Source organism: Oreochromis aureus, linkage group 3 (assembly GCF_013358895.1).
Source record: "Oreochromis aureus strain Israel breed Guangdong linkage group 3, ZZ_aureus, whole genome shotgun sequence".
NCBI lineage: Eukaryota > Metazoa > Chordata > Actinopteri > Cichliformes > Cichlidae > Oreochromis > Oreochromis aureus.
In genome coordinates, this window is record NC_052944.1 from 58023706 (window position 1) to 58036973 (window position 13268).

At 42.4% G+C, this 13268-nt stretch overlaps 1 protein-coding gene across 1 annotated transcript; it reads right to left on the reverse strand.

Moving 5' to 3' along the window:
- Nucleotides 1–2050: 2050 nt before the first annotated feature.
- Nucleotides 2051–13038, reverse strand: LOC116335912 (F-box only protein 41-like). Its single transcript, XM_039605645.1, has 17 exons — nucleotides 12802–13038; nucleotides 12461–12631; nucleotides 10537–11058; nucleotides 10376–10455; nucleotides 8951–9023; nucleotides 6872–7102; nucleotides 6684–6748; nucleotides 6455–6601; nucleotides 6209–6369; nucleotides 5848–6071; nucleotides 4977–5092; nucleotides 4367–4519; nucleotides 4199–4294; nucleotides 3894–4012; nucleotides 3573–3734; nucleotides 3370–3485; nucleotides 2051–2277 (listed from the first exon to the last, which is right to left on the reverse strand). Exons 2-17 carry the CDS (start codon nucleotides 12608–12610, stop codon nucleotides 2215–2217), a joined length of 2478 nt encoding a protein of 825 aa, XP_039461579.1. The 5' UTR covers nucleotides 12611–12631; nucleotides 12802–13038; the 3' UTR covers nucleotides 2051–2214.
- Nucleotides 13039–13268: the final 230 nt, after the last annotated feature.

Consider the following 13268-nt stretch of genomic DNA (forward strand, 5'->3'; position numbering starts at 1 on the left):
TTAGCAAATACAGTAGACCCCAGAATTCGCGAGGGTTATGTTCCTAGAGCACGCATGAATTGTTGAAAACCATGAATTTTAGATATGGTCAAAAAAATGCTAATGTCGTCAATAAATGCCTATTTTTTATAGTTTAAACAGTTTAAAAATTCGGCTGGGCGTTTCTGCAAACAATTATCGGTTAGGTTCAAAGCAAAAATCCCCAAATGACTGAGTCCACAAACACTGAGCCACAACTTCTCAGGGGTCGATTGTAAACAATTTGCCCTCGTAAGCCCTGATCTCTAAGCCTGTACGATTGGGGCCTAAATCCAGTGTGGAGGTTTTATTTTTGTGTTCAGATGTCACATCTTTTAGATTTCCATCTCACGTTCATCAGACAGGAATGAGTCCACAGGCTGTTTGACGTAACGGAGAGACTCAAGGAACATTTTTATTTTTAAGTGGCAATACACACATTCACATGTGACAAAACATTGCATAGGGCCCATTGAAGAACTGTAGATTCCAGTCCAACATTAGAAACAGAAACCTTTGATTCCAGAAGACGAACACATCTTGTTTGTTTTATAACACAATTAATCAAGAGGAGACACAAACCTGATGAGGAAGTGATTTATTGTTGGAAAAACCACACAGGTATCATCTGCAGCTTCTAGGGGTTGCTAAAAGACACATTTTTGAATCAACACATCTGCAGTTCTCACTGACAGGTTGATTCAATGATTGTTCGACTGATGTCTTTGGTGCATAATTCAATGCGCCCTGCTTGCTTGTGCAAAAAGTCTTTGTGCATGTGTGCTTTTGTGCTTATTTTTAAGGTAAAAATAAAGAACAAGGGTTCTGTTAAAACTTGAGGTAAGACTAAAGGTTTTGATTACTTCAATACAACAAGTATGGCTTTTTTTTTTTTCGCAGAACAACGATGTTCTGTTTGATGAGGGTAAATAAAGGTTTTTTAGAGGTGCCTCGACTTTGCTGAGGTCTGAGTTATTGCAAAAATAGAAGAGATGAATAAAAGTTAAAGGGCTCTAAGATTCGTGAGGAGAAAGAGTGCTAAAAAAAGAGGTCACTATGGTAGAAAAAGTTCTTATTCACACGTTTAAGTAAAAGTTAAAGGATCAAGATTTTAGTTTGAGGTCTTGTCTTTCCATTTCACTCAATGATTGACTCATACAATTATTTTAAGTCCTATTTTTTAATGTTAGAAGCTGTTCATAATAAAAAAAGACCTGCAGGAAAATTAAAACTTAAGAGAATATGAAACCTCAGATGTACTTTTTGAATTTTAGTCTTTTGGAGTGAGCAGGGGTTAGATCAAGATTTTAAGAGCCTGATTGCCACTTAGCCTGTCCTATTTGTATTATTAATAGATTTTAAAAGCTTTAAGATGCACTTGATTAGCCCAATCTCATTCTCAGAGTTCCAAATACTGCCATTTTTTTAGCCAGTGGCATCTCAAAGATAAAATGACGATTGGTGTTTGTTCTTCATGTATTGACGCTTGTGAAGGACCCTTTTGTATCATGCCATTTAAACATAATTTTTTAACATAAGGCCATACTTATTGCCTTTTAAAAAAAAACAAAACAAACTTGACCAAGTAGTTTTCTGTGCCTACAGCTAACTAATTTCTTTTTAGCAACCCCAATTTCCTTGAGAGTTTTTTTTTTTTCTTATATAACTTTAATCATTTTTCTGGTTAAAAAAGTCTCCACCGAGTCGCTGCACTCTCTTTGGGTATACAGTGGTATTACACAAAACTTTTTCTTTAACACAGTGTTTAGTTCTGTTGAGCTTTTCAGCTTTAATTTGATTTTGAAGGATTGAAACTATTTTTGAAATAAGTAGCTTTAAAAGAGGATTGTTAGATATGTCAGGGCAATGAAGCCAAAGGAAACCTATCAATAGGACAACAGCGGCATCTGATAGAGTGGCAGTATTTGATGCCATGGGACTTGACTGCTTTGCATGGGTTTAGCACAGACATTAAGAGATCAGTGTGGTTTATTTTAGCCTAGATTCCTAAAAACACATTAAATATCTTTTATTCTTTTTTTAAATAAATCAAGCTACAGGTAGGTAAACAGTTTGGGCCAGTGTGTAGTAAATATTGCACACATTAGTTCAGGGAAAGATTAATGGCTTCAGGTAAAAAAACAAAACCCAGATTTAGACGTTCTCACGTATAAAAGAAAACAGTTTGTGTTGAGGTCAGGAGAAACTGTCGGCTTTAACCCGCAGGACGTCACTCAGACCAGGGCGTGTCTGAAGAACCTGAAGGGGCACAAAAATGAAAACATGAAGGTGGTCTGTGCTTAAATTCTCTCTGAGTTTTAAAGCTGACCTAAAAAAAAACTTCCTGTCCAGTTAAGTCATCCAGAGTTGGGTTTATTTTCAGGAAATTAGATCCTTGGTAAATCCAACCATGACCATTTCCCGATTTACAGGAAAATATAAAACATTGTGGTTAAGTAGTACAAGCATGTTCTGACCACTGAGTCTGATGTTGTGGGATTGCATTTGTACACATTTGTATGCCTGCACCATTATACGGATGTATCCTGAATTGTACTGTATCGGTCAAAGGGTTTCTGTCTGTAGACATTTTGTCACAATTGTCTGAAAATCACACGAGCGCAAAGTGAACTGATGCACTCTGCTTGTTGAAAGCACACTTCCACAAGTATTTTGAGAGCTTGAAAAACTTGTAGAACTGCTTCTGCAGTTCTAAAAACAATCAAAGCAAGTTGTAAAGTGACTGTCAGTGATGTCAGTTGTTACAAAATTGTGATGATTTATTTAATATTCATGAAGCCGATAGTGATCGAAGTGTTTTTGTCTTATTTTGAGCAATTCAGAGCGGGGTTTATTTATGACTGGCACGTCTCAGGCACATCATTCTCAAGAAAAACATCAAACCCAAGTCCAGAGCTTTGCAGACCCATGTTGTAGCTATGTACAGTCACCAGGGGGCAGTGTCAGGAACTTGTGGGACAAGCAGCAATGTGAGCTACTCTTGTTTATATTTGATGCTTTAATGTTCAAATTAATGCTTTAATGTTTCATGTTAAACATAAGTGAAGCACATTTGAGGGGAACTATTCTGCTCATTTACTGTTCCATGTTTTAATTCTAGAGGAGCTTTGCATGATTCACAGTTAAAAATAATCCTTCTTTGTCTTATACTTGGCTTTTTCTAGCTCCTCAAGGATGATTGTCCTTATTTTTGAAGCCTGCTGAGGAGCAGCTGATTTAGCCCCTGTCCACAAGCCCAGTCTTATTTTCTCTCAGTGCACACTTTACATTGAAATAAATATTTGTATGCTTCTCCTGATAGCCAGTCAAAGAGCAGTATTTATAACTCACCTTCAGTGTACTGAGAATCTCTCCAAACAGGTGTTGTGCTTCCTCAGTGTCCGGTTCTTCAAAGTAATCTGACGCAGAGACCTCGACAATGATAGACCTGATGTTCTCACACTCACCTGCACAGGTACACAGAGGAGTCGTCAGCAATCATTGATGAATAATAACATCATGTTTCTGTGTTCCCTTCAGTCACAGAGACTCACTGTGGAAGTGCAGGATGGCCTGACCGCTCACAGGCGTATGTGTCAAGATCAATGTCTGCAGGTTCTTCTTCAGTCCAGCTTTACACAGCTCTGTCGCCGCCTGCAGGCCGAGGTCAGTAATACGTTCCAACTCCAGCACCTGTAGCTGAGTACAGCTGCGTACTGCACACAAAACACACAACAAAAAACACACAGCTAATGGTATAATGCATTATGTTTTTACACCAAAATAAACTGTAAGTTTACAGTTATTACAGATTTAATTTGTACAAGCATGTAGGAGATGAAACAAAAATGTCAATAACCGTATTTTTCACTGACCAGCAGCAACCAACCCCTGAGTTCCACAGCCAGCTCCGCCCACACTGAGAGAGCGGAGGTGTGGCCAGCAGCGGCCAATTGTCTGCAAGCAGCGGTTACCAAAACGAGTTGGCTGTTGGCTGGAAAGAAAGAGAGAGAAAAAAACTGGTGTCAAGGTGACTCAAATCTGCACATTTGTTCATGCAGTCTAGACTGGATTCACAGCAGATGGGACAGGAATTTTTTTTTAAAAAACAGGACAACAGGTTTGTTGTTTTTCAGCATGGAGCTATCATAGTGGACTGTATGTATGTGTGTGTACTAACCAGGGATGAGCAGGCGCCACCTGCAGGCTGGTGATGCTCCTGCATCCAGCACCCAAAGCCCAGAGAACCTCCTGACCGAGAGGATCTGATGAACTCCTGCAGATGACCAGAGAGACAGTCGAGTAAGCAGACAGACAGGTGAAGAAGGGAACAGGTAAACAGTCTCACCTGTATGTGAGCGTCTGCAGGTTCCTGCTGTAGCAGCTGGCCAGCCACAGTGTCCTATCGGTGAGGATGTGGGGACACTGAGAGATAGACAGGTGGAGCAGGCTGCCCCCTGCTGACCGCAGCAGGGCCTCCACCCCGGGCTCCACACTCCCTCTGATTGACACACAAACAGACGTATGCCAACTACAGTACCCACAATGCACAGAACAGCTTTCTTCTCTTGTAACGTCTCAGATACCTGTTAATGCTCTCAGCACTGACCAATCAGATAACAGCTGCGTTACCATGACAACATGCATTTAAAAAAGATAAGAAAAGCTTGTACATTTCCTCAGTAGCAGCATTAATCCTTGAGAACGGTGTGTGTGTGGGCTTGGATTTTTGATTTTGTAGGGATGCAACTCACACAGTTACACTGTGGGGACAAAAATTTATCCTCAAAATGTAAATAATTAGGTTTGAATGAGGGCTTGACTCAGTGGTTATTTTTGGTTTAAATCATCACCGTCTGGACATTTTGGTTAGTAACATTAAAGACTTAATCTATGCTTGGGCTACAACCAGGGCCCTCAGAAGTACAGAAAGTCAAACGTTTGTGAGTTTATTTTACCGTATGTTTCTGTGGTAGTCCTCTCGCGTCTCGTTGGCTCGACGACTTCGAGGCTTCAGGTTGCTGAGCACCACAGACTGAGTTTGAGTGCACCACTGTGACAGCGTTGTCAGGAACTACACACAAAGAAACACATTTTAATTGTGAAATAAACATTTTAAAGTATAAACCTAGTAATTCCTGCACTTTTATTCCTGACAACATCTTTTACAATACAAAACCAAAAGACGGAGCTGTTTATTGAATAAAAATCTGATTTTGGAGTATTACTTAATAAAGAATATTCTGCCATATTAAGGTTTCTCTATGTGAACACAGTTTTAAATTAGCAACAATTTTAAAACTGAGACAAAAAGCAACCACATATTTACTTTGTATAGATGCTGCTCTTTCTTTTATCGTTCTGTTGAAGCTACTGAGCTCCATCTTGTAATCGCAAGGCTAAAATTATGGAAAGAACCAAATTTCAAGTATGAAGTCAAAAAAGAAAACCAACCAGCCAAGCTTAAGTTTGGGTGGAAATACCCAAACTGAAAGCATAAAATGGTTAGTGTTGCAGTTTTCAGTTTCTTTCATGCAAAGTGCAGGCCACCCTGGCGTTCTGCTAGTGACTAAAGCAATCACATGTAGGTTTTTGCGAACATGCACAGTACACATGTCCCCCTAGCAACTAGTGGTTGCCAGGGAGTCACTGACTAGTTTCTAAACCTGTGTGAGTGGGGCCTTATTCACTTCACCCTACACTGTCACCATGACTGTCACATGTCCAAAATGGCGGACAAGTTAAATGTTACATGACCAGCAGATTATCAGGAACAGCTATAAGAGGATGACATTAGTAACTATTTGAAGATGATGAGGACTTCAATACCTCTGTAGACACTCTGGCGTTCTCCAGCTGGAGGCGTGTCCAAACAGCAGGGTGCCTGGCAACGAACCGCCAATCAGAGCACACCTCGGCTGCACGCAGCAAAGAATGCACGTCCAAATATGGGAAGATGCAAAAAAGGCCCGCCCTCAGCCGCAGGGTGTCTGCTACCAGCTGTCTGTCACCAAAGCAACGGGAGGGTGTGGAGCGGACGGAAGAGGAGGTATCTGGGTCAGGAGAGCAGAGTAATGAAAGGCAAAAGCTTTCATTGTGACGCAGCCACAGGAAGTGTTGCATTAAAGCAGCCTGTAACAGCCAGAGGGAAAAAGAAAGACCACAGGAACGATGGCCAGAAATTATATACCTGATCCAGGTGTGTGTGTCCTGGCAAAGATGAGTCTCCTCATCTCAGCACTGCTCCACAGTCCCTCCTCTTCCTCCTCTTCCTCCTCGTCTTCCTCCTCGGTGCTGTGGTGACGAAAGTTTCTTTTGTTCCATGTTCTCCCCCATCCCTCTTCTGCAGCCCTGAAATCACAGCAGAAGAAAGACTTGCTCTTTAAAATTTTAAGCCCTGTTCAAAATAAAAGTCACAAAACAAACATCTGCATACCAGAACCTCTCCCTCCTCCCATCTTCTCCTCTCTCTCGTTGAGTCCAGGGTTGGGCGTAGGGATTTGGATGGAGATGGGTTGATGCCGCCTCACAGTTCCACCCCCCTGAACCCAGAGACGAGGTTCGCATTCGTCCAGCGAGACCACTTGATGACAGAAACCGAGAGGAGGCGTGAGCATTTCACTGAAACTGTAAACTCTTTGACCGAGTCAGGTGTGTTCAGGTACCTGTAGTGATGGTGTCCATGCAGCTGCTCTCCCAGCCTGTAGGAGCTCGACACGCTATAACTCCTCTGGAAGAGCAGGATGAGGAAATGTTGAGCGAGACCTAACAAATTCCAGGTCCTACACCTCTCTATAGACAATACATACTCTCATGAATACTTTATTCAAAGATGTTTGTTTGTGTTTCCCACCCTGTTTCCGATGGTTTCCTGCATCTTATTTGCAATGATGTCATCAGTGCTGCCATCCAGACTGCGTCCCCCTCGGCTCCGTGCAGGTTCGTAAACCTCCGTGAACACATAGGGCTCGGCGTACGCATACCCGTCACTGTCTGGGAAGAGGTTACGATGTTCGTGCGAGCCAAGCATCAGGAGCCGTCTCTCTGCGCGATCTGCTCGCTCCAGCAGTGTCTCAATGAACATCTGTAATCAAATGAAGCACAACGACAGAAAGATTTTATCTGACTTGCCAACTTCTGTATGTTTACTGTAAGCTGCATCTGAATACCAAAGGTTTTTGATAGAAACTACTAACACACCCCACAATCATGAACTAACATAAAGTTGTAAGAGGTTCTCTTACACTATGAAGGACAAAGAGATGACTAAAGAAAACTGAATTGAGTGGAATACCTCATTCCAACTTCACAGTCCTTAGCACCGCTAGCAGCCAATGTCCTTGAGAAGAGAGGCTGTCCTTTAGTTACACTTCAGGAAGAACAAATGAGGTTTTCATCCTATCCAGGAAGCACTCGACCAGCTCTTTATCTTCTCAAGGATATTCAAGAATATTTGGGAGTGTGCCCAAGGCAATAAGACAGACTTGTGCACAGTGGGTTTTGGACTTCACCAGGACATTTCTGGACAGTCTGGTTCTGATGGCTTTATTGAGCAATGAGCTCCAGCGTGGATGAGGAAATTGGACCTCCAAGTCTGAGGCCAAGGTTGGAAATGAGTCGCTACCCCAAGTGGAAGAGTTCAAGTATCTCGGAGTCTCGTTAATGGGTGAGAGAAGAAAGCAGCAGGAGATTGATGAATAGACTGGTGTGGCATTGCGGTGCTGAAGACCCTGTACTGGTCTGAAGTGGTGAAAAGAGAGCTGAGCATGAAAGTAAAGCTGTTGATTTACATTCCCACCCTCACATGTGGCCACAGGCTCTGGGTAGTGACAGAAAGAATGAGGTTTAGGGTCTCTGCCGTTTGGTTGGTACTCTGAGTAGACCTGCTACTCCTCCACACTGAGTTAGCTTTTGACTCGGATGCCTCCTGGGACCCTTCTGGGTGAGGTGTTTTGGGCATGTCCAACTGAGAGATGCCCTGGGACAGACCCAGGACTGGCTGGAAAGCTGTAGAAGGGGAAGAGGACGAGGCAAACACGGCAGGGTTTGCCTTAGAGCATGTTTGATGAGTCACTTTTGGGTTTGTTATTGAAATCGAATATTTTGGGTATTTTTGTCAATGTCTTGTAGTTTTCCTTCCTTTTTGAGTTCTCATGCCACTCACATTAGTTTCACTGTGTGTGTGCACTCTTATCTGGACCTGTGTCAGTTAAATTTCCTGTTTGCGCTCCATGTGCACCCCCACGTTCCTCATGTTCATTGTGGGTCTCTTAAGTCAGTGTGACTTTAGATCCAATTTCAGTGGATCTGTTTTAAAATGGTTTAGTTCTAGTTCTAGTTTTTTGTTCTAGTTTTAGTGACAGGAGTGTTTGTGAGCCCACAGACTAAACAGCGTGGATGACACTAAGGCCTAAAAGGGGTCCTATGACAGATACTTACATATCTTACTTGCAGTAGACAATTAGCATCTGTGCATTTTGAAAGACTTTTCTTAAGTTGCCAACAAAAGCTCGCTTTTTGTATATTAACTCTGCCCCAGTGTTCTTTATTTGGATTTTATCTCCTTTGGAATCTGAACACGTTTTTGTACATGAACTCTGATTTTGACCCAAACTCTAATCTAAAAATCTAACCAAACTATGTGGAAAGGAAACGTTAATTTAAAATATAATATAACACTTTACAGGTTTTGAATGACAAGGGATTATTTTATAGACAAGTACACATGCTGCATGCTTGCCCACCTCCCCATACATAGTTTCTCGTGTAAATAAGAGCCTCATCTTGGCCAATCCCCCTACAAAAACTGTCAGGTTCCCCTTTGTGAGCTGGGTCAGATTAATCTCACACATTTCTCTCATCAAACAATTGAAAATAAACCACCCATAGTTTAATTGCAAAAGAACCAAGAATAGAAGATCTCCTGCATCACCTGCAGCCTGGATTTGGCTTTGGCCTCTTTCTCTGCCGTCTCCCTCAAAAAATACTCAATGTCCACCATCTCCCTGCAAAACACACACAGTTCAGAATGTACACATTATTCAGTGCCCCAAAATAGATAAGTTAAATAAGATAAATAGATAAACAAGAGGTATATATGTCAATGTGAAAGAAACAACGGCACAAAAAACATGCAAAACAAACCAAGCGACCTCGCAAAAATACACACCCTCGGGCTGCTCTGCCTCATTGTCATCTTACATTTATCATCCCAGCAAACCACAGCAGAGTGTGTGTGTGTGTGTGTGTGTGTGTGTGTGTGTGTGTGTGTGTGTGAGAGAGAGAGAGAGAGAGAGAGAGAGAGAGAGAGAGGTAGATTAAGCATGACGTGCCCTCTGCCTGTGCACCGTGTTTCTGTGCTCAGCGTGCTGTAGTTTCATGATATTACATTACATGCTGTTCGCTTCTGCTATTAGTGATTCATTTTCCACAAACAAAAACTGACCACATGACAAATTCTGCCACACTGCATCTACTGCTGCCAGAGGAGACGAATGCAAAAGATTTTAACGCCCAAAGCACTTCCTACTTGGTATTCAAATCTGACCCCATTCACCTCCACATACTTCCCTTATGATTCTACATCAGAGTTCAAGTTTGCCACTGGGGACTGAGTAAAATTAGCCAAAAACAACCTCAGCAGTTGTTGCATGCAGTGCTTGGAGATCTATTACTGGATGAGTGTAGTACTAGAGGAAACTTTAAAGCTTGATAAGATTTAGAAGAAGAAGTGTTTTTTCTATCATTTTCACAAGAATTTACGCGTGTTTTGGTCATTTTATTGGCAATAAATCCCAAGGGACTCCAAATTTTAGTCCTTCATACAAAATAAAAAGGTGTGATATAAACAAATTCAAACACCCAACTGTTTTTTATAAAGGGGCAAATTAGCTACAGAGAGAGAAACTGGTTTTGTAGCAGGCTGTAGACATGTTTAGTTCTGCTGTAAAGTTGGAAAATTTAACATGGAAGTCTATGGGCTCTCATTAACTTTTACATCCTGCCCCAAGTGGACAATAGGGGAACTGCAGCCCTAAACTGCTGTTTAGTCTTTTCAACCTAGTCTATTTACAAAACAAGTTAAAACCTAATCCCCCCCGCCCCCCGCCCCCCACTGTTTAAAATAAAATATGTGAACATGTTAAAGTTTTTACCATTGTTATTGTGATGACTAGTACATGGTCCAACATGGAAAAGTGGCTGATCATAAATGAATAACAACAATGATGCAATGAAGAAAACTTTAACAGGTTGTGTTCACATACAAAATATAAAAAAATGTCTTGTTTGTTGCATAAAAAGGCGGAAAATAAATCCTGAAAACACAGATTTATCCAGTAAACTTCCAGATACTGACTGTTGTCGTTTGCTCAGCTCCTTCTCTTTCCCTGTAAGATCTTTCTTTAATTTCTCCATCATCTCCATGGCAGCTGAGACCTGCAGGAATACAAAAACAGAACAGTGAATATACAGTGACTTCAAAATCATGTTTAAAACATTGCTTAAAGCCCCACCCACCTGTCGGGACAGGTAGGCCGCTTTCTCTTCCACTTCCTGTTTCTCACTCCTGAGTCGTTCCTTGTCTCGCCTCGCCCGTTGTAGCTCCATCTCTCTCCTCTGTAGCTCCACTTTCAGTCGGCCCATGCGTCGGTTCACCCTCTCCTCAACCTCCGCGAACGTCCGGGCGATTTTATGATCCAGCCCGAGCCCCAGTCGCTCCTCCAGCCCAATCTCCACCAAGCCCAGCTGGACCCCTACCTCGCCGAGGTTCTTCCCAGCAAACAGATCCACAGATACAGGAAGGGCCAGAGCGGTGGAGGGGCCTTCTGAATGTACTGTAGAAGAAGGCAGAGGGCAATCGGAAGCACCAAACATCTCCCTGAGCAGTTGGATGGAGGCAGACGATGAGGCGAGGTCCAAGCAGGCCAGTGGCAGGGGCAAGCTTTGATGTTCCATGTCCATAGAAGGGCTCTGACTCTGGGATACAGCTGGGCTAGGGAGTGGGAGGAGAGAACTGGTTCTGGAGCTTCTGACCCGAGCCTGAAACATTAAGACAAAGTTAATGCTGGCATTGGTAACACAGTTCAAGGGCTGGTGACATTAAAGAAAATTAATTAGTTACAGGTGGAAGATCTGGATCGTCTCATTGGTCTCCAAACCATCCTGTAAATCTTCTTTTTACTCTTGCTGCTATCGTTCATTCACAAATCACCCCTGACACTCTCCCCCACTCCACCCTGCCTGCACTCTCTTCCTCATCTATCTTGTGCACTTTCTGTTGCTTTGGGTGGTTGACTCACCTTCACCATCTTTTCCTCTCCAGAGCATACCTCCACCTCTCCCTGCTCAAACTATAGAACACAGTGTCATCTGCAAACATCAGAGTCCACAGAGACTCCCGTCTGATTTCATCTATCTTCGTCTACCAGTCTATCATCACTTTAAACAAGAAGGGGCTCAGAGCCAATCCCTGATGTGGTTCCACCCACCTGCCACTCCTACCACCACTGTCTCACTGTCTTCAAATGTGTCCTGCACCGCTCTTAGAATACAAAGAACTAAAATATTCTCAATAAAATGAAGGAGAAGAAAACAATAACACTGGTATAAATTTCATGGGTGTCTCAAACTCACAATATTAGTTACATCCCTGAGTTTATGATGCTGACTTCAGGATCAGAGAGGCGATGCTTGACAGAATTCACATAAATGTAAACAGCTTAAGAGTCTTAATTATTTAGAAAAATAAAAATAAAAGCATGTATTTGTTTCTATTCACAAACCATGCACTAACCAGATTAACTGTCAGACGCAGCCACTTATTTTCCTCTTTGCAACATCTGGTCAGTTTTTCTTACTTTCTAATGTCTGACATGACCTCACTTCTGTGTGCAAACAGCATTAACATCCATCTATCTATGTTTTATTTTTGCAGTCCTAGCATGAGCAGTTATGACCAGGCAGATTATGTTGGGAATTTAACCATGTTTGCTAGGAAATTAAAGCTACCAAAGTCATATATAGTTGGCTAGCTTCATTACCAGCAGGTGTCAAATGGGTGGATATTCAGGTCCAGTTTTTACAGTGATGAAAACAGAAAAAGAAAAAATCTTAAATCTGAGAGGCTGAAAAATGAAACAGACAACACCATTTTGTTTTAATGTAGAGTGACTAATGAGTCTCTGTAGCTCCGTAAAGCTGCTTTCCATCCATGTTCCGTATTCACCGGGTGATGTCAGACAGATTTCCCAATCAGTTCCATTATTATGTGTCCAAATTCCAATCGTTTCCATGATGTGGCCTCTGGGAGTACACATTATTTCTTTGTTCCACACGACAGTAAACTCAAATCTCTTTAGTTTGTCACATATCATGAAATCTTCCACAACAAATAATACTTTAGCAGTTAATCAGTGGTGAATATGATCGTTTGCTTGGTTACCTGGGAGAGCACCAGCAGGGTCTCGTAGGTGTGTCGGCTGACCAGGTGCGCCCGGAGCTCAGTTACAGATGAGAACCGAAACCCATCACCGCAGCGAGGACAGAAGTAGGGCAGCTCCGAGGAAGAGGAGGAGGACGAGGAGGAAGACATGATTCACGAGGAAGCAGCAGACTTGGAAGATAAAATATGAGCTCATTAGAGAACAACAAAGAGACTGCAATGGAGATAGTAAGAGTAGAAGAAGAAACACACAGAGTAAACCGGAGTGAAAACTGGGTCAGAGCATGTGTGAGCTCTACATAATTGATTCTGTGCAGATGAAGATGTGACGAGGCTCAGACCTGAACATTGAAAACAGCAGAACACGTGTGTTTGATTCATTCTTCACGGATAAGCCGGATCCGTGCTGGAGCGTCACATGCGTGTCCTGTGGCGAGCTGCTGGGTCTGATGTTAGTGGGGCGCATGTGTGTTTGTTTCTGTGAGGCAGCAATCTTCCACACCACTGCTCAGACCCGTGCAGAGGAATTTAAACACGCATGGATGAGCAGGAAGAAAGAAACGTCTGGGGCGTGGAGTCTCTGTGTTCGCCTACTTCAGCCTCCTCTTCCTCTTTCCATGCCCTCCATGCTGCATTCAGGAGTTTTTATCTGGTAAGGACTACAGTGAGGGGCTGCTGCATGACATTAACTCGATAGTTCAGTTTTTACATTTGTTTTAAGGGAGTTATGCAGTTACTGAATGTCCTTACACTCATAAACAAATTGGTGTGAAGGCCTTTGATGGTGAAATTTACGTCACTCAGACCA